The sequence below is a fragment of the Archocentrus centrarchus genome, chromosome 4 (assembly GCF_007364275.1).
Source record: "Archocentrus centrarchus isolate MPI-CPG fArcCen1 chromosome 4, fArcCen1, whole genome shotgun sequence".
Taxonomy (NCBI): Eukaryota; Metazoa; Chordata; class Actinopteri; order Cichliformes; family Cichlidae; genus Archocentrus; species Archocentrus centrarchus.
Window position 1 is genome coordinate 26,358,296 of NC_044349.1, and position 24,859 is coordinate 26,383,154.

At 40.7% G+C, this 24,859-nt stretch overlaps 3 protein-coding genes across 4 annotated transcripts in view; 2 read left to right on the top strand and 1 right to left on the bottom strand.

The window, feature by feature from the left end:
- Positions 1-1,388: 1,388 nt before the first annotated feature.
- On the bottom strand, positions 1,389-8,805 carry ubxn6 (UBX domain protein 6). Its single transcript, XM_030728159.1, has 11 exons — positions 8,631-8,805; positions 7,997-8,154; positions 6,874-6,938; positions 6,445-6,573; positions 6,214-6,311; positions 6,000-6,075; positions 5,795-5,879; positions 5,449-5,668; positions 4,144-4,274; positions 3,841-3,989; positions 1,389-3,310 (listed from the first exon to the last, which is right to left on the bottom strand). The coding sequence occupies exons 1-11, from the start codon at positions 8,711-8,713 to the stop codon at positions 3,185-3,187; spliced, it is 1,320 nt and encodes a 439-aa protein (XP_030584019.1). The 5' UTR covers positions 8,714-8,805; the 3' UTR covers positions 1,389-3,184.
- Positions 8,806-9,533: 728 nt separating this feature from the next.
- On the top strand, positions 9,534-20,704 carry uap1 (UDP-N-acetylglucosamine pyrophosphorylase 1). 2 transcript variants are annotated; one of them, XM_030727306.1, is made up of 11 exons: positions 9,534-9,673; positions 10,660-10,964; positions 12,188-12,392; positions 12,804-12,979; positions 13,067-13,239; positions 17,263-17,456; positions 17,598-17,738; positions 18,470-18,658; positions 18,880-18,921; positions 19,943-20,009; positions 20,123-20,704. In XM_030727306.1, the coding sequence occupies exons 2-11, from the start codon at positions 10,682-10,684 to the stop codon at positions 20,213-20,215; spliced, it is 1,563 nt and encodes a 520-aa protein (XP_030583166.1). In that variant the 5' UTR covers positions 9,534-9,673; positions 10,660-10,681; the 3' UTR covers positions 20,216-20,704. The 2 variants fall into 2 exon arrangements, with proteins under 2 accessions (XP_030583166.1, XP_030583167.1); XM_030727307.1 differs by lacking the exon at positions 18,880-18,921.
- A 2,309-nt stretch (positions 20,705-23,013) lies between these two features.
- The window catches only part of ddr2a (discoidin domain receptor tyrosine kinase 2a), a 33,027-nt gene continuing 31,181 nt past the window's right edge, over positions 23,014-24,859 (top strand). Inside the window, exon 1 of the mRNA XM_030728116.1 lies at positions 23,014-23,150. The gene's annotated coding sequence lies outside the window, so the exon portion shown is untranslated. The remainder of the gene's footprint in view (positions 23,151-24,859) is intronic.

Sequence of the window (24,859 nt, forward strand, 5' to 3'; positions counted from 1 at the left end):
AATCGTATTGAAGGACACAGGAGAGTGTTTGGCCTGACCTCACTTTAAAACCTCTCTGAATGAGAGGGACAGTATCATAGAAACACTGGTGGTAGACCGTTTGACCAAAATCTGATTTAACTTCCATGAATCAAGAGTTGTTATACTACTAGTTGTTAGTGGAGATCACTAATAAACTGACAGCTGAGTTATGTGGCTCTAAATCAACTTGTTGATTTAGAGCGGTGTTCCTTGAAATAGGAATTCACTTCAAAGTCATGAAGTATGTATTTTGTGGCCTGCATCTGCACCCCCTGGGATTTATGGTGGAGATAATGGATTTACTGTTTCAGATTCAGAAAATGTTGTTTATCCCACAGTAGTTAATTCAGTTTGACAGTTAAGTAAAATATTCAGTTTTATTTCACAAGTTACAGCCTTACGCTTTACACTCACCACCCATTTTGTTAGGTGTACTTTGATAGTACTCGGTTGGCCCCCTTCAGAACTGCCTTAATTCTTTGTGGTATAGCTTCAACAAGGCTGGAAACATTCAGAGATTTTGGTCCACGTTGATATAACCTCATGCAGACGTTGCACATCTGTGACGCAAATCTCCTGTTCCACCGCATCTCAGAGGTGCTCTACTGGATTGAGATCTGGTGACTGTGGAGGCCACTGGAGTACAGTGAACTCACTGTTCTGTTCAAGAAACCAGTTTGAGATGATCTGAGCTGACGTGGCACGCTATCATGCTGGAAGCAGGCATCAGATGGACGTAGTCAGCACCAATACTTGTGTAGGTTGTGGCATTTTAACATTTGTTTTAATACTCAGTTGGTACTAAAGGATCCAAAGTGTTCCAAGATATTCCCCCCCCCATGTATTATGCCACCTCCACCAGCCTGAACTCTTGATACAAGGCAGGATGGATCCATGCTTTCATGTCATTTACACCAAATTCTGACTGACTGTGGATGCTGCAGCAGAAACTGAGACTCCTCAGACCAAGCAATGTTTTTCCAGTCTTCTGTTGACAAATTTCAGTGATTCCATCCAAACTGTTTTTCCTGTTGTTAGCTGACATCAGTCATACCCGGAGTCTGGTATCAACAAGGCATTTTTTTCCCCCCAGGGAACTGCTGCTCAGTGGACCCCACCACCACCATTACTAGTAAACCTTGTTGTGCCACTCCTCTTTCTCATAACGGTAAATTAACTCAAAGGCTGCTATCTTTAAAAGACACTTTGTATTTCATCTAAAGTCAGAGTAGTAAACAGCTGGCGGCTAAACTAATTTCACATTTAAGGTGTCAGATGTAAACATAGCATCAAGATGTTGCTGATATTATGAAGGCTTTGCAAAAAAAAATACTTGTACATGTGCAACATAATAGAAAACATTTCTATGCAAAAGACATCTTTATTTTTTTTTTTCCCCATACATACTCAAAGGATTAGCAAGCGATCTTTATTACAGGCAGCTCAAAAAGCAACAGAACAACTCTGAACAGATCACAACCGCTCACTAATTATTCATACTGTTACGGTGCTAATGAAGGATTTACATTCCTTTGTGGAATACCTGTTGACAAGCTTGTAGGCTGCAGAAATGTTGCTTTTGGCTGATTATGACCTTGTATATGTTGGGTTGTGCATGAAATAGTGGACATAAGTTTGTTTCCCCATCACCCAGTGTGTGTTCAGTGTTAAAGGTACTGACAATTATTAGCAACATAAAAGGCTAAAAAGACACTTCCCGCCTAACCTTAGACTGATGCCTGTTACGTATTTGTGTACAATTCCCTTGGGATGTATTAGAGTAAATGGTGAGAGGTAGGTTGTTGTCATCCTAACCAACCACTACAAGGAGAAAGGAATTTGCTTTTACGGCTCTACTTGGTACATTTTCATGTGCAACAAAACTTCATTATAAATGTATGCAGCTTGAATAAACAGTTTGAATCTTCAGTGACTTTTGCAACTTGAAGTTGTCACTGGATTCATTTCGGACAGTTGATGCTATGAGGCGTTTTCATACATTTGTAGACCCTTTATGTGGTTTAAAAAAATGTTTGATGCAAACAAGTACAAGAATAATTAAATCACCATTTTCAATACAACAAAAATCCATGCTGCCAGAAATTAAATTAAGGATTATCTGCATGCCAGAGCTAAGTTGGATACATAAATCTTGAGCATAATTCTAAAATTAAACCAATAATCATTTAAGTATGGACAATGTAATGTTAGAGATGTTTAGGGCGCTCTACTCAAAAAGTTTTAAATTATCCTTCAGTCTAACACACTATTAAAACCTTTATTCTAATAATAGAACTGCCTTCATATCAGCACATGGCTGACACACTTATAAAACTAAATTTATATATATATGTATGTTTATAGACATCTTTTATCCAAGACACCTTCTGTTTTTGATCAAAATTACCCAGAAAAACTTTGATTTATGAATTTTGATATAGACTTGTGTTCATACTGAAGCAACAACAAAATACAGTGTTGTGCAAGGCAGCTCCAGAGCAGAGAACAAAAGGGCAACAGAAGCTTACATGTTTTGAGACTCATATCATATCAACCCAGTTAACAGACTACACCAAGCTAATCTTGAACACTGCCAAACAAAGCACACAACATTTCAAGTCTTAAGTAAAGCCAGTGCACTGACACCCAGCGGCTCACAGGAGCTGCTGTACGAGTTGAGATGCCTGATCTGATTCAACAACAGTATCTTCAACTGTCTTTGCTATATTTTTTCTTCTAAAGGGGAGGAAGTGGTGACACAGTTAAAACAAGGTCTCAACATGCCATGTAAACTATACCTGACTGTTGGGTAGAACTGGAAAGACTGCAGCCACAGTCTGTTAACTACACAGCATGTACATTCAGGATGTGATGAGAGAAAACACCCCCAACCACATGTCCCTTACTTTCTCCTTATATATTAGCAGTGCATCCTTCAACACAATGTGCAGCTGAGCCAGGCTGTAGTGTGACCTTTTCCCCACAGGGAGGGAGAAGGATATGCTCAGCACAACAAATGCATTAGGGTGAAGTTTCCCCTAACCTATCACTGCTACTGACTTAAGTTAGTTTGTAAAAAATAAATGTGTCACTAGTTAAGGGGCAAATTCACCCCAGTACTGTGAGGGAAAAGAGGGGAGGGTTCAGGACCGAGTATGTCTGCTCAGCTCAGGGTCCGAATGTTTTCCAGCAGTTCAGGTTTGAGGAGCGTTGGACACTTTCCACCTGCAGCTGCAATATCAGCCTGCACAGCTGCATCCCAGGCAAATGTGAGCAGGGCAGCAGGGACCTAAAATAAAATCATTTATACTTTTAGCAAGGGAAGTCAATAAAATACAGACTTTAAAATGCAGAAAATTACTAGATGAAATATGTAAATGTGATACTTAACCTCAACATCAATGTTGCCCTACTAAAAATCGCCTCAAATATTCACTCTACAAAAATCCCCGCAAAGTAAACAAACCTGAATTAAAACCCCAGCTGGGTGCTGAGGTTTTTAAACTGGGAGGATTTTCAGAGGTAAACAAAAGCACAAATGTCAACGTTCACATTCATCATAATGAAAACCAAAATACTGTTAGTTTTTAGTAGTTTTGGGGCAACAATGGAATTGAGTTAAAAAACAGACAACTTAAACATATTACCAGCCTGTGTCACAGTATTCAAATTTAACCCTAGAACACTAATGGGTGATTTTCACCCATCTGAAAGTGATACAAAACTCAGGTTAGTAATCTACGGTTACTGTAAGCTCTAATTTTGCTTCTCTTGTTTGTCATGGGCCAGTTTCATGAGTAGACTCTGGTTTCAACCCACCAAGTTGCACTCTGCGAGAGCGACATCTTCAGATTCTTGTAGTTTTTGACCTCCAGGAGCAATCAGTTCAAAGGGCTGCCAGCCGTCCACCAGAGACTCTCGTATGAATGAAAACAGCACAGGCAGCCGGTCCCAGGCATAAAATGTCCCTGGGATGGTTACAAATAATATTTACTCAGTCATAACCTCTTGTGTTGAACCTGTCAACAAAACTAAGATTGGCAGGATTTTCACAGTAAAATGCTTTTTGTTCAGTTGATTTTATTCAGTCTTGGGAAGTAAATTTAAAATGGTGACCTTTACCTTGTAGCAGGTTTCCATCAGGCAGTCTGACCCTAAGCAGGGTGTAGTTGTATTTCCTTCTCTCTCTCTGCTCCTCCTTCTCCCTCATGGCTTTAGTGCGCAGCATGGCATTCTTCTCAACCAAATCACTCCTGAGAAACACACAAAGGACTCAGCTCCTCTGGACATGTGCTGATGGACAAACACTAATAGACCAGAGGACTTTTTGTAGCTAGAGGCACACGACACACGCAAGGTGTACATGAAACAGAGCAGGATTAGATCATCCATTATTAGTGGGTGTGCCATTAATAGTGGAAACCTAGAGTCAAACACTGTACAACTCAGTACAACTAAGATTTTTTTTTAATGATCTCATGGCACATGCAATACAGAGTAAAGTACTGTTTTCATTACTTTCAGCACTGCCTACATCATGTGTATCATTAGTATGCACTGTAGTGAGCAGACCATGGTGCAAAGTTAAGCTGTGTCTTTATGCTAAACTGCTGACTAATTTGTAATATATACAGCTAGAAAATTCATGATCAATGACCCCATAGGTTTTTCCTTTTCCAATATAACACATAATCCTGCATATATATCATGCCTATACTATAAATTATTTGTATCTGCCCCTAAATTCAAGCACTGATTGGGCTCTAGTTTTAAGTGCAATTTTAACTGGGAGTTAAAATGGTACACAGTAATCTCTAAGGTGGGAAATTGCACTGCACTAAGAAACATTTTGCCTGATTTTCTTTCATTCTTATTTCCTGTGCAGCTCATTATGTGGCAAAGTTGTAAGAACTGACGATAATGAAAGGGGCAGCATCTACTGCATGCCCCTGGGAGATAGTCTCCTCTAACTCCCCTTTACTTAGTTAGTCAAACTGGGAAACCATGTGGAATGACTATAACCATCACCTATTTGGAGCACAAGCATTACTGGAAGCAAACAGTTGCTTGTGTTTTTTTTCTTTTTTGTTTGTTTTTTATAGCAGTCTTGCGAGAAATTCACACAGGGATACACTTTCTCTTACCACACTGGGACAGATGATAAATTGCAAATCTTAAGAGCGAAATATTGATCTTTACTCTTGTCTCACTGGCATCGCTACTACAACGAGTGTAAACGAAGTCATTGATCCGACTGCACAGATAATTCATGAGGAAAATGAGAAATGCAACAAAGATGCTTTGCCTTAATTTGAGAAGCCATGCCTCTACCACCAAACAAAACAGTGAATACACAGAATTTACAGCCAATCTGAATTAGATCTATTTATTGGTGTCCTATAGCTTGGACTGGAAGTGAGTCTGTACCTCTGCTGTTGCTCCTTCTTGAGCTCCTCTGCTGTCAGGTTGTAGAACTCTGGCGGCAGCTCAAAGCGTTGAGCATTAGGAGACGGCCCGAAAGCTTGAGGCTGCCTGTCCAGCTGTGCTCTGACCGGCTCTCCCCTCTGAAGACGATCCCTCCTCTCCTTCATCAGCTCCAGGGCATCAGGACTCTGTTCTTGCAACACCAGGAACTCCTCTTTATCCTCTGATCTCCATGAAAGGTGGGCACACGTGAAAAGATGTAAAGACTGAATAATGTATAAATGAAAATCACAAGCTAGTGAGCAAATATTTCCAGCATATATTTATGAAAGCATCACAATTTGTTTACCTTGGCCCTCCATGGGAAGCATCATGCTTGTGAAGCCCAGAGCCTGCAGGAACTCCCTACTGCCCTCCACAGACTTAACCTTCTCCTGAAATAACACAAAGAATGGATGTAAGACATGCAAAAATCTTTTTTAATATTTGAGGAATCACATCAAGTCTGTTACAAATAATTAGTCCTGACCCAATAGGTGAGAAATGTTACATACCTGGAAGACCTTGTTGCTGAGTTTGATCTTCCTGTATTTCTCCTCTGTGGGGTTCTTACAAATGTTTTCAACATATCTGGAGACAAAACATCAAAGAATACTCAACACAGCATACCTATTCCAAAAATAAAATTGAAACAGGTATTGAAATCTGACAAGAGCCTCTGGTGGAAGATAAATTTACACGTGTAATTCACATCAATCAGTGTCTTACTTGCTTATGATCTCCACAGCAGCCTTCACTTTCTCCCTGTCTTTGTTAAATGTGTGTATCATCATAACCGATGCCTCAACTTCATCTTCCTCAAACCGCTGACGGCAAAAACAGAGGGCACGTTTTATCAAAAGCACCGAATACATTAGCATTAGCATTCAATCTGACTGCACAACACACATTATAACTGAACCAAAACAAAAAAGAAATTATCAACATCCTCAGACATACCATTAAAATGGCCTCTTTAATGTGCACTTCCCTCTCACTCTTGGTTAACGTGGCTCCAGTTAGCGGACAGGTGAAATAGACGCCCGATACGGAGAGAAGGGACGGCTCTTTCACTGGCACTTTGGATCCCTGGGAAGCAAATGTACTATGGGTAATTTAGAATCACCAATTAACCGAACCCCAGTAAGTGCATGTCTTTGGACTGTGGGAGGAAACCCACGCAGACACGGGGAGAACATGCAAACTCCACACAGAAAGGCCTGGGCCAGGGTGAATTCAAACCCAGACCTTCTTGCTTTTAGGCAACAGTGCTAACATCACACCACCATGCTGCCCTATTTTTGCAAAATTAAACACACAGAATGTGAACCAAATTTAACATGATTGTGTCACTTGACTCAAACAGCTTCTGGTTTACACAACATTTACCTCCACTGTGGCTGTCTTTTCTTTTTCAGCAAGCGCAGCTGCCTCAGCCTCGAGTTCTCTTTTTACTGCAAGCAAATATAGAAAACAATATAATTATACCAGAATCTTTTTAATATTTATACAAAAAAAATCAATACCATTTAATATTGTATTAAAAATGTTTGCTCTTTGCTTTATCAGTGTATAATATTATTTAATCATATCTACTTTCCATGGACTTCATAGGTTCAGCATCTTAACATATGCACAACTATTAAAAGCCTATCCCCATAACCCAAGTTTTCCCATGAATACAACAATAATAATTTAAAAAAAAATGCTTCTCTATTTCAGGGATGAGTTGCTGTCCCAAGTGGAGGAGTTTAAAGATCTCGGGGTGTTCGTGAGTGAGGTGACAGAGGAGCAAGAGAACGACAGACTTCTATAGTGATGCAGACGCTGTATTGGTCCGTTGCGGTGAAGAGAACTGAACGTGAAAATTAATTTGTCGACGTCTACGTCCCTACTCTCAAGATTGTGGACACAAGTGGGAGAAATTAGCTTCCTCTGAAGGGTGGCTGGCCTCTCCCTTAGAGAGAGGGTGAGGATTTCAGTCAGTAAGGTGAGGATATACTACTACTCCACAATGAAAGGAGCCAGCTAAGGTAATTCAGGCATCTGACCAGGAGGACTAGGCTTCTTTGCTTAGGCTGCTGCCCCCGCGACCCAGCCCCGCATAAGATAAGACTGAAGCATGGATGGATGGCCTTCTTTGGGGATTCTACGGTTTTCCAAAGGGGATTAAACTGTTTTTGGTTGTTACTTTCCTAGCGGTACTGGATGTATTACAGTAGGAGATGATAATTAGTCTCTTTAAAGGTTATCAATCAATAAATAACAGTAAAACTCCTGCATTTACATATTTCTTATTTAATCATAACTGTCTTCAGAACCCTCTTGTAATCAGCTGAAAAATGCTTCTGATCCTAACGCGTGTTTTTACAAATGCAAGTAACAGCGAAGCAAAGCAAGATTACCCAAAACAGTAATTTCCTAATACCCACAACTAAAATGAGGAGAGTGACGTTCATCTGTGTTTGATCTGAGACACCATCGTAAGTAACAACAGGACTGTATGTCTCACCTTGACTCCTAATGGCGTCCTGGGAGGTGTGCACCTTCGGCTTGTGCTGCTGTTCAATCCTGGCCAGGGCTGCAGCTCCAGCCCTCTGGGCTCCTTCACTGGGGGCATGGCGATTGTGCTTGGCACTGGAGCTGCTTTGTACCACCTCAGGCTTGGTACTGTAGGGTAATTAAGAGAGAAATAGCACTAAGTAAGGAGACATGTTGTGGCTTCACTGTAAAAAAAAACAAAAAAAAACAGCGCCTCAACACCTCGCTAAGCTAAGCCGCAACAAGAACACCACAAATACATTATCAAAGCAGCTCTGCTTGCTGTTGAGTTGCAGGTTTGCTTAAATCATTATCTAAATAAGCTTGTGCGGGGATTAACGGTTAGTCAGGTTACCCTGAAATTACAGGCGCTTCCCGCTGTGCTCAGTATTATATAACAGTTAGTCGTTTGATACACAAACGTGAGAAAAATACACACAAATCAGCATTACTCTGGTTGGCTTAAATACATGCCGGGGGAGAAGCAGTACTTATTACTACCCAGCTGTTAGCTATGAGATAACTATTTAACCAGCGTTACACAGCTATCTGTGTTGCTAGCTCCGCTTAGCTTTGCAGCAGCTGAGAAAAAGTTTGCTATTTGCCTGGTTTCCTCCGTTAGTTTCTTCCCGGGTCCCGCGGATTTAAATTTAATGTCTCTCTTAAAGTCATCGAAAAACTTCTTCATTTTCTGTAGCTTCAAAAAAAAAAGTCTGGCCAGCAGGCAAGAACAAACAGGAGAAGATCACCCGGACAGGTTTTAGCTAGGGGAAGGACCAAAACAAAATGACAACAAACTGCTTCCGCCTCATCAGGAAGCCTGTCGCCCCATCGTGGCTCAATTCAGAGGCATCAGTATCAGTGTACTGCGTGTTTTATAAAGTATTTATAGCTCAGCAAGATTTGTGAAAAGTTAATTTTAGATAATTAATAGTTTTTTTTAATTAATTTATTTTTTTTAGTATCAGAACTACTTGTCTATTTCTTTCTATTTTCGGACTTCCATATTCTGGAAATGGTCCTTCTGTAGCCTTTAGGGTTATTCTACAATTGCAGGACATCTGCCACCCTCATCAATATCAATATGAAAATACAGCATGCACAAAATACTAACACATAAATTTGCTGTGTACTCTCTTTTAGTGTTACCGAAACCTATTTACTCTGGAAAAACAGTGAGTGACATGCTCAAGATGTGTGCTAACAGCACACAGTCAGTCCTCTTTGACATATTTTGTATTTTTCCAATCTTTTCTGACTAGATTGAGTGAGTCACTCTAACCAATGCAACCCTGTTACCCGTGTTTGCAAAAAAAAAAACAAAAACAAAAAAAAAACAAGACTATTTCAAAGTTTCCTTCCTTTAACTATATAATTACATTCCTTAAAAGGATAAGCGGCAGAGAATGGATGGATGATTCTGCCTCCTGACCCTTATGTTTGACACCCCTTGCTTTCAGGGTAAATTCAATTTACGAGGCGTACTTCAATGCATCATTTAGCAGGCTCCTTCGGCGTCGTCGCTGTTGCCACGTCAAATGTGACGTAGCAGGAGGTGTAGTCAGGGAGGGGGGTGTAGTAGCAGTGCAGACGAGTACTCATCGATTTGTATTAGTGGTCTTAAACCTGAGAGCAGTCCTTGTGAGAGGTAAGAGTTAAATATTTGATTTATCTTTATCTACTTTGTGTACACTGAACGAGCCGCTTCACCCCAACGGTCGGGCGGATGTCTGCTAACATGTGCCGGGCTCTAGCTTGACTGATGCGGAGACAAGAGCTAACTAACATCTACAATGATTGAAAATGTAGCTTATAAAATCTTAACAACACTTGTTATTACACAGTAAGACCACTGGATTTATCTGTGCTACGAGTGAACACGGGAATCCCTGCAGTTTCAGTAGAGGTTTAACTTCATAAGTCCTGCTTTAGACGTGAAGTTTAAAAGTTTTATGAGCACCTTAAGTTAATGATGTCATGTATATTATGTTTTACAGCTGGGTATTAACTCCATAGTGTACTATGAAAGTGACATACTGCTACTACCTTTTAATATTGTGGTAATATCCTGTTTAGTGTGGGTGTGGGTTCAAACAAACAGGTTAAGCATTCCGGTGGTGTTTTCAAAACTGACACAGGACTATAAAACTGTTGTCACCTGTTTCCGTTTTTCATCAGAAGAGCTTCAACCACTTTAAGGAAATTGGTTAAGCCATCAATTAACTTTCACTCCTTCCTTGTTCTTAAAATAAAGGGTTTATTTTTTTCTTTTGGGATGGGGCTGGTGACTGTGCTAGTAAACATGATTAGTCTGTGTTATCCAACTTAACAGATGCACAGACACTTTTTTCTGCTATTTTTGGCCATTATATAAACCAAAAATTTATTTAAGCTTGAGTAAATTAAACCCCCCTATAAAAAAGTTACAAATATTTTTAACACAGTCCTTGTGGAAAGCCAGATCTTTATATGCAGGAAAACCCCTGCAAATATTAGGATGCTGTAGCGTAACATCTTTTTCATATCTATATAAGCCCACCAGCTTTGGACAAATGCAACACCGGACATGGCACATATCATATGCTCTGCTTAAATGATATTACTTAATTAAAAATCTGTTTCATTGTGACACAGTTAATTAAAAGCACAAGTGATCATGGACCCAAACATCAGCACACTCAGGCAGAAGCTGGCTGACGCCAGCCAGTCTCACCTCCTGCAGTTCTACAGCCAGCTGAACCCTGAAGAGCAGGCCGAGTTGATTGATGACTTGGAGCGGATGGACTTTCAGGAGATCAATGGATTCTTCAAGAATGCCATGGAGGCATCCAACAACAGCAAACAAGGGAAGCTGGACAACCGCATGGAACCGGTGCCTAGGGAGGTGCTGGGAAGTGTGACAAGAGACGGGGACTGTGTCAAAGACTGGGAGATGACAGGTGAGCTCCATCAGATGTCCCACAAAGTATAGTCACACCTATTTACTGTCTGTGACCTTTAACCTTTATTTGCCGGGGGGTACTGTGTGCTGTTAGGAAACTGAAAGAATTAGTTTGGGGAGTATTTAGTTTTATTGAAAATATGTGAGCTATTACCCGTTGTTAAACAAGACTCGCTCAGTTACTGCAAGCACATTTAACACAATGGAGTCTTGACATTAGCCGACGTTCAAATACAGAGTGATGACCTGCAGGTAAGAGAGGAAAGCTTAACTGGTATCAGACTGGGAAGCTTAAGTGGATTAAAGTATCACATGGTAGTCCAGCTGGGCGAATAGTTATTCTCATGGCAATATTTTCAAAGTATTCACATCCAGATGTAAGCTCACAGAAAAGGAGCCTATTTAATCAAAACTTTTGCAAAAGCTTATTACAAAGTTTCAGTCAGGCTGCGTCAGAAACTCTCCATTTATTCACTGTGGGGTTTTTAGTGTAAGATTTGAAATTTTAGTGTGTTGCTTGCATTATTCATTATGTTTTGCGCAATCCCTCATGCGTAGTTTGACACAGCCCCTCCCCGGGGCTGTGTGACACTCACAATGGGCAGCAGATACATCTGGTGCTGATTTGTGGCTGACGTAACTGGCGTTCCCTCTTGACCCTCAGTCATGAGCTCATTGCAATCTGTTGGGACCAAGTTTGTGTTGCTGGGCGTGGGGTGTGTGTAAATGTGTTAGTGTGAGTGTATGCGCGTATTTTCGGAAGAGTAGTCAAAGTCTAGGGACGAGCCCAGAACATAAAACTTACCTTTTGGCACGCACACAAGTAGGAAGAGAATTTCACATCATGTCACATTGTAGCAGTTTATGTAAGACAAAATGGACCCATAATAAACCATTGGTACATTGAACCATAGTTAAGCCATTAAAAGGCTTGAGTGGGGTTGTAAGATTTTAGCTCGTATAATATGTCACGCACACAAGTACCACAGAGTCAGTCGTAAAATGTTGCTAAACAGTTTTGATTAATAAATGTTATCAGAGCTGTTTTTTGTTAAGTTTATCCCCTCTAGGCAATAACAAGTCTCCAGAGATTAGATACTGTGCCTGTGTATTGTGATTGTGTACCATCATATCGGTAAATGTATGGCCCTATCTTAAGTTAACTCCAGGACCCATTTTTGCTACTATTTATGCTACTATTTATGCTCTGTTGCTGTTTAGGTCTTCGCTGCATCTCACAGAATAAAGTGGCAGTCTTACTGCTGGCAGGGGGCCAGGGAACCAGACTGGGGGTCTCATACCCCAAAGGCATGTACGACGTCAGGCTGCCGTCCCACAAAACCCTCTTTCAGATCCAGGCTGAACGCATCTCGAAGCTCCAGCAGCTGGCTGAGCAGAAGCACAAAACCAAGTGCTGTATCCCCTGGTGAGACATGAGGTTTCCATGACTAAGGCATTTTAGTTTACTAAATCTACTGTTTGATCTGAAGAAAAATAAAAAAGGCCCAAGCTACCAAATACTGTGTGTCTTATTTTTAACGAGAACTTAAGCTGTTTGTCCCAGTTGTGTTTGCATGATGATTAAGTGGGTCAAGTCACTGTGAGGATCAAAGGAAACTCAATCAAGGAAGCTGTGTTACTGGAAAAGGATTAAGTCCCAGCAGAGCAGATCCAGAGACAGTTCATATTTTCAAAATGACGTCACTCGTCACAAGAGTCGCTGAATATGTTTTCTGCAGAGTTTCACAAACACATCCATCATTTTCTACATTTGCTCTTTAAAGGATTAAAAATGGAGATGTGGATAAGTGCTAAGTTCTTTCTGTGTTGCCTTCAGGTACATCATGACGAGCGGCAGGACAATGGAATCCACTAAGGATTTTTTCTCAAAACATAACTTCTTCGGCTTGGACAAGAACAATACCATCTTCTTTCAGCAGGGCATGCTACCAGCTATGGACTACAGTGGCAAGATCATCCTGGAGAGCAAAGGAAGGCTCTCTATGGCTCCTGGTATGCCCACACAGCATATAAGTGACTTCCAGCTTAATTCACAGTGTTGTTCAGCATGTGACACATGTGTCTGTCTGTGTGTTCTAGATGGTAACGGGGGTCTTTACAGAGCTCTTGGGAATGAGGGTATCCTGGATGACATGGAGAGGAGGGGGATTGAGTCCATCCATGTTTACTGTGTTGATAACATCTTAGTCAAAGTGGCTGACCCCGCTTTTGTCGGCTTCTGTGTGCAGAAGGGAGCAGACTGTGGAGCTAAGGTTGGTCATAATACCTGCTTTTTCTTTCTGTTTCTGCCTTTATTTTTCTTTTCTATTCAGGATCACAGGAGCATTTTGAAGATCTTAATATACATTACAGTAGAAAGAAGTTATATGAATTTACAAATGTTCTGGTGCTTCATTTACTTCTTTTCAGCTGACACAGTTCTAATCCTGATGCCATTGCTGATACAGAGCCAGTTCTGCCTTCAACCTGTATTGCTCGAAAGGGTTGGGATTTAGACATTATATAGTGTTATGTAAAAAAAAAAAATAGTATTTTTGTGTGAAGAGAATTATGGTGAACATAATCTACTGGCTGCATCTGCAAATCTTTGGTGTATTTCTGGTGGTAGCACCTTGCAAAGTCACTGACATTAGTTTCAACTTTGGGCCCAACTTTCTTTCTCTGGAAATGCATTGAATTGGCTCTACACTGAGCACCAGCTCTGCTTAAGTGGGGGGAAAAAGTAATAGTGACTGGCTCAGCCATCGGGACCACAACAGCAGACTTACCTGAAGTGCCTCTTTTTGCATTTATTTTACTCGTCTCCTGCATCGTGCCACATCAAACGGCAAAATATAAAAAGCTCTGGAACCAGCAGACATGTTTTATTCCCCTCATAAAGTTGCTGAACACTGATAAGTTGCCTTGAGGCTCTATAGAAATAAAATCGAATTGAATTCATAAGTCCAAAGTTAACCTTTATCAGACCTCTTAGTATCAGTAATTCTAAGGAGGCGTTCACGCCAAGATTAGTAAGCTACTTTCGGCCGCTCCCTTGCCACAAGAGGTCACCGCGTCGGGTAGCTCTGCCTGTTTGATTTGGCAGAAGTTTTCACCGGATCCCCTAACTGACGCAAACCCAAGGGGGGAATTTGTGTCTCCAGCTGGAATTGAACCAGCAACCTTTCACTTGCCAAATGAATGTGTTAACCACAAGCATTACAACTCATTAACCTCCTTTCAATTTTAACCTCCTTTCAATTTAACTTTGTTTTTGTGAGCACTTATAGAGGACATAAGTTCTTAGGAGGGTAAATAGGAGTGAGACATACTCATTAATCATGCAAATATTAAAATGTGTAATTGAATTCTGTAAGGTGTGTAAGTGAACAAAGCATCGCCAGTGGCTGAGTCATGTTTCCAGTATTTGATCCAGTCTGAGTAGTCAGTCTTGTTCTTCTAGAACAGGGGTGCATGTCCTTTTTTACAGCTTTTCCTGCTGGTGAAACCCCCCTCCACTGCCATACATACTAACGTAATTAAGTGAGTGATAGATAAACAATGACAATTAAAACAGAGAAGTTCCTGTTTTTTTCACTATGCAACTTTTTTGTTTTTCACTACTAACTTTGTTTTTCACAGTGTGCCCACAGGAGTGGATTAATGTGAATTATGTCAGGGCAGTGAGCTACCAGAACATTTTCCATAATTTTAAACATTTATTTGTACTGATGTTTATCTTTCATTTACTCCAGTTAATTACACTTCTTTTTCTTATATTTAATGGGATCAAATGCGTAGTTAAACATCTCTGCACTGACAGGAAGGGGAGTTTTGCTGGGTTTGGCCAGTGGGCTGTATGTGGCCCATGATGTAAAATGAGATTTACATCTTTGTTCTCGACAGTCCTAAGGGTGACAGCTGCACCTCCCACAACTCACCACTGGGTGGAGATGTAAGCCACTTCTGCAATCTTCTTGCGCAATTAATTCAGCTTTCTAGGAAATTTAGGATTGAGCCCAGAATCTTTGTTTGCTTGCTATAATGGTCTTAGATAATAGTGTGGTGTGAAAATGGTATTTGGACAAGGCTTAACTAAAAGTTGTTTTTCTACTAGAAAATACCCTATTTATCCAATTCAGGGTTCTGAGGGGGCTGGAACCTATTTAAGCTATCATGCAACAGGACTCAGGAGCTTGAAAAAAGTGCGACTGGACTTCTTTTTTTTTTCTTGAAGACATTCCACCTCTCATCCGAAACTGAAGAAGCCTTTTGGCTGAGAGTTTTACTGTTTACATCTTCAAGGAACAAAAAGAAGTCCAGTCACCCTTTTTTCAAGCTCCAGAGACTACTATGACCTGGATAACTGAGAACCTACACAGACAGAAAGGTAGGGGCACCCTGGAGAAGTCGACAGGCTATCATAGTGCTTAAACAGAGGGACGGGCAACCACATTCATCCATTCAATTTAGAGTTAGCAGTTAATCAAACATGCATGTCTTTGGATTGTGAGAAGTAGCCAGAGTACCCTGAGGGAACCCACACATGCACAGGGAGAAGATGGAAATTCTACACAAAGCCCCCGGCCTTCCAGGAGATTCAAACTAGGAACCTTCTTGCTGTGAGGCGTTAGTGCTAACCACTCCACCACTGTGCCACCGGTATAACTAATTCATCAGTAATGTCATTTACTATACATCCCAAAGAAGGTGAGTGTTGCAGAACTAAAGACATAAAGGGGTTCACCACTCAGAGAAAGACTGAGAAAATACTTCACAGATTTAAAAATAATATTTTCCCATATAAGATTGCAACGAATTTTAGGAGAATTTGGTTTGAGGTGATGTGATACTTAATGTTTTCAGAAGATTCAGCGAATCCGGAGAAATCTCTGTACGCAAAGGACGAGGACAAATTTCAGTACTCGGTGGCCGAGATCTGTTCCATAGGAGGTTATGTTCGAGATAAAAGATAAAAAAAAGTTTAACATTCATTCTTCACCGTCATTCATTCATTCTTGGAAGATCCTACAGACCTTGGTGCACAGATAAAATAACACTTAACTGAGGCGTTAAATGATAACAGTACAGTATAGCAGAAACAGAGGCCCTGCAGCCATCAGGAGATGTCCTTTGTTTAATAACTAAAAGAAGATTTCTCTTTATCATTTTGCTTACACTTTGTCTTAATCACAAATGACATGCTTCACCGTGTGTGTTAGATATCTACAGTATGTCTGAAGGTCTTGTTACTTCTTGACAGTATCTCCAAGAAAGTAATTTCAATCGTGCCGTGTATATTTTCCAGCTTACACAGAACAGAGTGAACTAATTATCTTAATAAGACCGTGCAGGCCCTGCTCCTGTTTGACATTATGAGATGTGGGGTGGAGCACAGATGGAAGAATCACATCAGGGCAGGGTACCACCCTCTCATCTTAAATTACTAAGCTCCACCAACAGTTCATGTGGCTTCACCCCCCCCCCGCCAAACCCCTGCTAGTTCACCATCCCCCCATGAGGAACCTGTCATTAGTAGCCGACAGATAAGAAGGGGGGGAGGGGGGGGGGCGTGTCATTCAGTGCAGACTTTTCACTTTGCTGGTTGTAGAATGATGTACGCTGATTGTTTCATAGCAGTTTTATTAACTATTTTACTTCAGTTTTTTGGACTATTTTGTTCATGAGGCTGATAGTTTTGTGTGAACTGAACTGATAGCACAATCAAAGTGCACTGATCTGTGGATTTTATTATGTAAATAGTTCAAATGGATGATTATAACCCTTTTACAGCTGCATTACTTTATTCTTGGACTCTAGAGTAGCTTTTTGTGATACATGTTAAAAATAATCCTTTTTTATCTCATAACTTTCATTATACGGCCCATCAGTTCATCCTCTGTCTAAAACAAGCTGTTTTAGTTCCCTTCCTCCTCCTCTTAAGGTGATTGGCTATCTCCTGCAAACAAAATGTTTGAACAGAAGGTGAGTGGGGGTTTCTGTGCTCACACCAGAGCAGTGGGTCTGAGATGACCATATTGGGGATATCTGCTTTTATTGACATCATACAGAACACAGAGTAGAAAAAACTGGCTGAAGCTGAGCATTTGCGTTATAGAAATTACTTGGACATACGCTGACCCTGTTATTTGAAGCTTTTTCTATGTTTGATGTGTGCATCCACCAGTGAAACAGGATGTATATATACAGAAAAAGGAAAAGCGCAGTCCACTTTAAACTGACTTTAAAAAGGAGGTTTTTGGTAAAGTTCTTTTTTTTTTCACATTGTTTCCCAGGTTGTGGAGAAAACAAATCCTACAGAAGCAGTGGGTGTTGTCTGCAAGGTGGATGGCCGTTACCAGGTGGTGGAGTACAGCGAGATCACCATGGAAACTGCTCAGAAACGGAGCTCCGATGGTCGTCTGATGTTCAACGCAGGAAACGTGGCCAATCATTTCTTCAGCTTCTCCTTCCTCAGAGACATAGTAAAGTAAGGCCAAGCTGTAAATACGGTTGTCATTAGTTTTCAGACAATTTCTGCTCTTCCAAAATTTATTAATTTGTTTAGTAATTTCTTTTTTTTTTTATCATTATAATGCTGATTTTTTTTCCCCCTCTGTTTTCACATTAGGAAATACGAGCCCCAGCTGCAGCACCATGTTGCCCAGAAGAAGATCCAGTATGTGGATGCTCAGGGTCAACTAATCAAACCAGAGAAACCAAATGGGATCAAAATGGAAAAGTTTGTCTTTGACATCTTCCAGTTTGCTAAGTGAGTTGTGGTGCATTTTTTTTCATTCAGGGCACAGAATGAAAAACCGAATCTTACCTCAGTCTAACAGCCTTTAAAGCACTAAGAATATGATAAATAACTTCTGCTCCTGTTGAGAGGTGACTGGACTGCATATATTTAGCAGGCATGCCTCTGGTTTAACCGGTCCTTGATCTGTCTTTCGATGCAAGAACTGTCCCCTTTTTCCAGCCCTGATTTTTATCCTCCACTTGTTCCATTTCTCCAAGGTTTGGTCCAGCAGGCTAAGCTTGCCAAATTCTCCACAGGAGGATGGAGGTTTATGAGCTGTTCCACCTCCTCCAGTGTTACATGACATCAGCTCTGAGTCACATCACTACTAATAGAACTTTACATTTAATTAAAGTATTCCTGCAATAGTTGACTTATGGAAAAACAGGGCAGACATGTCAAGCTTCCTTCAAAGTTTGCACCCTGTATTTTTTATATATATATAAAGACTTTTTTCTTTAAATGCATGCATAACAAAAGGAGAGTAATGGCATTCTGATTTTTAAGGGCTCATTAATCTGGTTGCAGTTAAATTTGCTGTTGCCTGACTAATTAACCAGCTATTTTTTTTAGCTCTGCAGTACTCCTGGTAGCTACCCTGGTAGCTGCTCAGTTGTCATCCCCGGCTTCAGGGACAGTGCCTATTGTTTGCCAACACGTGTTTGCCTGTGCACTGATGTGATGTTGTGTATTTTCAACAGGACGTTTGTTGTGTATGAGGTGCTGCGAGAGGACGAGTTCTCCCCGCTGAAGAATGCAGACACTCAGGATGGAAAGGACACACCCACCACAGCCAGACACGCCCTCATGTCCCTCCATCACCGCTGGGTGCTCAACGCTGGGGGGCACTTCATTGACGAGAATGGCAGACGTGTACCCGCCATACCCAGGTGACCACAGCATGTCATGTCACTTCGCAAAACATACATAATGTTTGGATCTTTGTGGTCATTCCCATCTTCTCAATACTCTTCACACTCAGAACAAACAGTTTGCATTGGCCTTTTTTTTTTTTTGTGTTGTAAACATCAGATTATTTTAGCTTCACACTCTCACTTCCCTTTCTCTCATGCTTGGTCTCGCTCCTGTGTGTCCCGTGCAATGTCTCCAGAGCCGGAGGAGCAGGCAGTGTCACAGATGATGGCAACAGAAAGTAATTATCCCTCTGCAGTACTGAGTGCATGGTGATGGGGTTTTGGCTTTCTTACCCTCTCGCTCAGACGTGTTAACGCTGTATAATATTCTGATCCTTGACATCCCTTTCCTTCATTTCCACTGAGAGGAAGAGCCTGTAGAGGCAGTGCCAGTTGGCAGCCTTTTCTCAGTCTCTTTACGGTCAGTTGTGATGCAGGAAATGACAGTCAGGATCAGTAAAGTCAACTGAAAACATGGTCTTCTTCAGCACCTTGGTCAAATGATCTACTGTCATAATGACCCACTGACAGATCTCTTTTATTTTTGTTTTTTGTTTTTTGTTTTGGTTTCTACTAATATATGTGATGTATTGCATGCTGGGTAAAGGGAGGCAGTTACACTTTCTGGCAAAAAGCAACTAGACTGCAGTAGAACACACACACACACACACACACACACACCTGTTGATTTGTGTACAAAATAGTTACACGGTCAGCTCTTCATTGCTTGCTAGTTTGCCTTTTAAGTTTAAATCCATCTGCTTGTTTTTCCAGACAGAAACAAATGAGCATGTGCTTCACAAACATTTATGGCAACATGAATGTTACCAAAGCTCTCAAAGGGTGTCCTTCTTTCTCAATCATTCAGCTTTTCCATCAGGCAGCTGCTCAGCAAAACACATGAAACACCTGATGTCCGATTAGTGATTTTTCTCTGTAATCATCATCTAGAAATTAACACGTTGAGTGACGGCAGTCTCGTGCAACATTCCTGTCATTCATCTGTTTTTTTTCTAGATGGGGTCTTTTTCTATGGGGTCAAAGGACTAATCACTGGTTGCCATGAAGCCCTGATTCTGTTTGTTTTCTAATCACAAGCCGCAGTAGAAGAACAGATGTTTCAAGGACTCCTAGCAGCTGCTTTTCTCAGCTACACTTACTTTGCCTCTTTCATGAGAGAGTCAATCATTTGGTTTCTTTTCTCTCTCTCTCTCTCTCCCTCACCCCGTGATCCTCCCTGAATTTGTATTTCCACTGCAGCCTGAAGGATGGAACAGACCTGCCAATCAAATGTGAGATCTCCCCACTGGTGTCCTATGGTGGAGAGGTAAGGAGGCGAGGGCTAATGTCCTAAATTAACACTCCAGATGTTATTCTTCTCCTCAGATACTCAGTAAGCGCACCCTGCTAACAGTGTCCTGATGGTGTTTATACTTTCAGGGTCTTGAGGAGCTGGTGAAGGACCGAGAGTTTCAGCCAACTCTGATGATCGATGAGCATGGAGTCCACCAGCTGGTGAAGAATGGAGTCTAATCAATGAAAAGGAGGAGGAGAGAAGAAAACGCCCAACTCCCTTTATCTCACATTGTATGGGGAGAGAAACTGTGATGTCATCGCTGTGCAATAACAAATGTCACATGCACGTGTTCATGAAAGAAGCTGTCCTGTCCAAAATGAATGAATGAGCAACATGAAGTTTACTTTCTAGCACGTTTCTAGCAAGTTTTTGTTGCTTTGTATGTTGATGCCATTTTTCTTCTTTTTTCTTCTTCTTCTTCTTTTTTTTGAAGAACACTTGAACTCAGCAAGATATGAAGTACGAAAATCCTGTCATACTTACAGGTTGAAGCAGTCTGTGGGTGCATCTATTTATTTTGCTTATGAGACTTATTTTTTTATATGTACTGATAGATTCTCTATAGGTGGAAATTACCATCTACTTGTTTTACCCAGTGATTTTTATAGAAAAGTTGACTTGGATGAAATGATTACACAGATGTTTCTTACAATCAGTCAAGGAATATGGTCTGGGCTGGGGGGGGGGGGGGGGGGGGGGGGGGGGGGGGGGGTATTTATAATAATTTCTTCTCTGCTTATAATCAGCAAAGACTGGATATTCAGCTTTAAGACAGATATGACTCATGTTTATTTAATAAAATTTTCCTATTTGGAAAAGATATTCAGTGCATTGTTTTTGTGTGTGTTTGATTGTCCAAATGAAATTAACTTTTTTTTGACATATCTGTGAGTTTTGCTTGCCTCCGTCTGCAGGGTGTGTTTTTTTGCATTATAGTTCCAGGTGTTGTGAATCACAATTTCCAGCACGTGGTTTATGTTCAAGATGGCTCAAAGAATGCAACACTGCTGCAGCTATTCATGGCTCCTTTCTGACTCACTTTCTTTCTCTCCAGCTCCATAATGACACTGTGATGTGAATGACCAAAGTTCTTTTCTTATAATATCCCTGGAAAGACTGTATTATGTATTGCTGAGCGGAAAAACACTTTTATGGCAGTACATGAATCATGAATCCTTGTAAAAGTTTCATATACTTTACCTTTTCTAACAAGAGTCCATAGTCATGATAACATATGCAATGTTGTTACTGCGTGCAACATACTCATAATGCCAAATATTTACAGGTGCGTTTAACTTTGGCATTGAGGGAATACCAAAGTTTTGCCCAAAACCTGGACACGATTAGAAACGAACACATCAGAAGGGCAGTTCAGGCTGAGCGGTTTGGAGACAAAGTTAGAGAGACAAGGCTGAATGTGGAGAGGAGGGATAGCGGCTATATCAGAGAAAGGATGTTGAATATGGCACTGCCAGGCAGAAGGTGAAGAGGAAGACCACGGAGAAGATTCATGGATGTAGTGAAGGAGGACATGCAGAGGGTTGGTGAGATGGAGGCAGATGATCCCCTGTAGTGATTTCTAAAGGGAAAAGCTGAAAGAAGAAGCGATTCAAGGTGAATGTTTTCATCATCACCATATTCAGTTTTTCAAAGCAGACATCATAAATGCTGGACATATGCTGTAAAACTGGGAGATACTGTGCTCACAGTTGTGATTAACAAGTCATGAGTCAAAGAGCAAAGCCTGCTTTATCCTCCTTTGTGACAGTAATATTGACCATAATTTACAAAGAGAATATCAAGTTCTCGACTTAAAATTAGTGACTGAGCACATAAACTGATGAGGAAAGTGTTTAATGAGGGCTGTCTTTTTGTAACCACAGGTGTTGCCCCCTGCAGACCATTACTTGACACAGGCCCATCTATTAACTTCACCAATCAGACGAAGAAGCTACCGCTATCTTTTATATACAGTCCATGCATACAATTAATGATGAAGCTGGACAGGGGTCATGCCTGCATAGACAAATGATAAGAGCAAGTGACTAAAAGAAACTTGTAAATGTTTTATCCTGGACACTGAGTGGGATCCTGAAAAGCATGTTCACCAGCTCTGTGTTTACTTAATATGACACGGGTTAGGGTTGACCCATGCACAGCAGGAAGATTAATGTGTGTGAACAAAATATTGACCTGGAGGATACACAGTAGGGCACGGGGAACCATGGTTAAACAGTCTCCAGGTAAGTAAACAATGAAATCTGTAGGTTTTAATACATTTCCATTTCCACTGGTCATTGGTGTCACTTCACTGCAGGTCAGCACGGCTTCCTCATCAGCAAAGCAGGCAGCTTTTAGTCACTATGCCTAATGGATGAAAACTTCATAGTTCCAAATCACCACTGAATCCTGTTAATCTGGTCATAGGTTTTGGGCCACATCAGGAGCAAAACATACAGAGTATGACATCATTAGAAGAACCTGACTCGCTCTTTTCATGAATCTGGTTTGACTATTAAGGCTGTGAGAAACTGCTGTGTTAGTGTCACTGAGTTTCACAAAAGAGTAGCCTACTTTGCAGTTTTTCAAACCTAAAATGCAAGCTTCTTGTTAAACTTTGTGAAGAAACAATGAACACTAAGTTATCTGAATTTGATATAAAGCAAGTGACAGGGACACCACCACAAATGCTACCTTCAGTTATGACTGCTTCGTCCTCGGGCTGTCAAAAGAAAGGTTCCTTTCAGTAGGAGGAAAGCTTTTTTGATTGAGCTTTGGATTTTTTTCTTAATTGAAACCTTATGTGTGGCATGTGGAATTCTGGGACTTTGGCAAAATCCCAAGAATCCACAGAATGTGATTTTCTTTTCTGCCTCCCTCCCTCACTCTCTCTCTTACTCTATTTCTCTCCTCTCCCTTTTTTTTCCCCCTATGTGGAGGGGTGTCTTACATCAGCCCAGTGAGTTCTGGTGAAGGCAGCTGACGGACAGAGAGTGAGCGAGCAAGAGAAAGTAGTACTCGGACTGTAGCATCCAGCTGTCTGCCTCTCACTGGAATAATCTAAATCCATTGGTGAACAAATGCTTTGAAAAGAAAAAAGCCTTCTTAGAAGTAAGTCCTCCATTTCTTTAACTTTTTTTTTTTTTAACCTTTAGCACTTCTTCCTTTTATTCTCTGTGTTTGGGCTGTTAAGACTGATCAGCTTTCTTGGATCTTTCCTTGAATTATTTCATTTTGGGAGGCCTCTTTGCACACGTTAGCCAGACTTTTGTGTACTTTTTGAGTGAAGCAGCTTCTGTTTGCATGGCAGACGGGAAGAGCGGACAGCAGAGCGATGCCACATTCAAACTCCTGTCTGCTCTGCAGCGGCTGCAGCTGTTTTCAACAGACGCTATTGCTTACCATGTTACTTTACTGTGGTTGATGTTAAATATGACTGAGGCTTATTCCTTCTTTTCATTCACCAAATCCTTTTAATTTCAAATAAAAATCAAAACTCAAGAAAAGGATATAAATGATACAAAATTCTCTTTGTAGGCTAAAGTGTTCAAAAGTCTAGAGGATGCAGGTTTCTTCAGATGTGAACTCATTTTTATTCTGTACAGTTCTTCCACAGTCGACTGATTTAAATATAATTCTGGAGTTTTGGTGGAGGAGTATTGACTGCATCACACAAACCCCGCTCCACTGAGCAGCATGACTGCGCATATTATTTTTTACAAGCATAACTAATGTAAAAATGATGTGACCCCACTTTCTATTGCCTTGCATCAAGCTCACACATATTTTGTGTGCATTTTTGTGGCCTGGAAGTTTTGGAAAAAGAAAACAACTGACTCATTTTATGCTGCTTAGATTCTTTCTGCGGTCACCTGATGAAATGTTGGAATTTGAAGTCGCAGCTTTTCTAAACTGCTCTTGTGTCACTGAGGTGGTGTGTGTTCTTCAGTGTTATGTGGGTGTTACGTAGGTGGTATGCAGGTATCATCCTGTGGAATGTGGGTAATAGATGTTCACACAGAGGTCCCCTTTCTGCTTTGCTGAAGAGTGCAGGATATCTACTACAAGCTCACAGCTTTGACATTTGAACCACGTCGCCGAACTGAGGTGAGAGGTGGCTCTGATCAATGGAATAATTGTTACAGGAAGTTCATGCAGATCCTCAGTTATGCATATACATGTCTGGCTCTAAAACAAGGACGGATGTTCTTTCTGGACAAGTGGATGCTCTTGATTTCCAGTAATGAAAAAACAAAACAAAAAAAAACAGTGGCTTCATAACCTTTGTGAGTCTGAAATTTAAAAAAAAAGAAAAGAAAAGCATTTTTTTTTTATTTGACATGAAATGTATCATTGATGACAAATTCCTTATTTGCAACATGAAACAAAAAGCAGCACAGGGCTGTGATTTTTTGTGTGTAACAGATTGAGGACTGTGACTGTTTTAGCTATCTCTGCTCCAAGATCGGGCACTTCCTCTGTGAGGAACAATGAACTAATAGAAGAACAAACAGACAAACAAAAGCAATAAGTAATATTTCACAATGTGACCGCAAATTAAGTCCAGGAATGCACTAATTACATCAAACTGAGGATTTATTACAGCAGACGAGTATGTGGGTGTGGATTTTTCCTTTAAGCTCTCTTTGTTGTGTCCCCGCTTGGCTGGATACGTAAATAGGAAACCATCTTTATCAGAATAAATGAGTTCTTTACCAAAGCAAAATTAACAGAAGTTATTTCCTATTACATGGAAATATATGAAAGACTCGTGGTTGATGCAAGAGAGGAGCGGATGATTTACACATAGATTTTATTTG

Excerpts from the sequence above, each read along its gene's own strand:
- ubxn6 (XM_030728159.1), bottom strand. The coding sequence starts at position 8,713 with ATGAAGAAGTTTTTCGATGACTTTAAGAGAGACATTAAATTTAAATCC. Across the intron at positions 6,312-6,444 it reads TTAAAGAGGCCATTTTAATG|CGGTTTGAGGAAGATGAAGT; the intron begins GTATGTCTGAGG and ends TTTTGCCGTCAG. Across the intron at positions 6,076-6,213 it reads GCTGTGGAGATCATAAGCAA|ATATGTTGAAAACATTTGTA; the intron begins GTAAGACACTGA and ends TTTTGTCTCCAG.
- uap1 (XM_030727306.1), top strand. The coding sequence starts at position 10,682 with ATGGACCCAAACATCAGCACACTCAGGCAGAAGCTGGCTGACGCCAGC. Across the intron at positions 13,240-17,262 it reads GAGCAGACTGTGGAGCTAAG|GTTGTGGAGAAAACAAATCC; the intron begins GTTGGTCATAAT and ends ATTGTTTCCCAG. Across the intron at positions 18,659-18,879 it reads CGTGTACCCGCCATACCCAG|AGCCGGAGGAGCAGGCAGTG; the intron begins GTGACCACAGCA and ends CAATGTCTCCAG.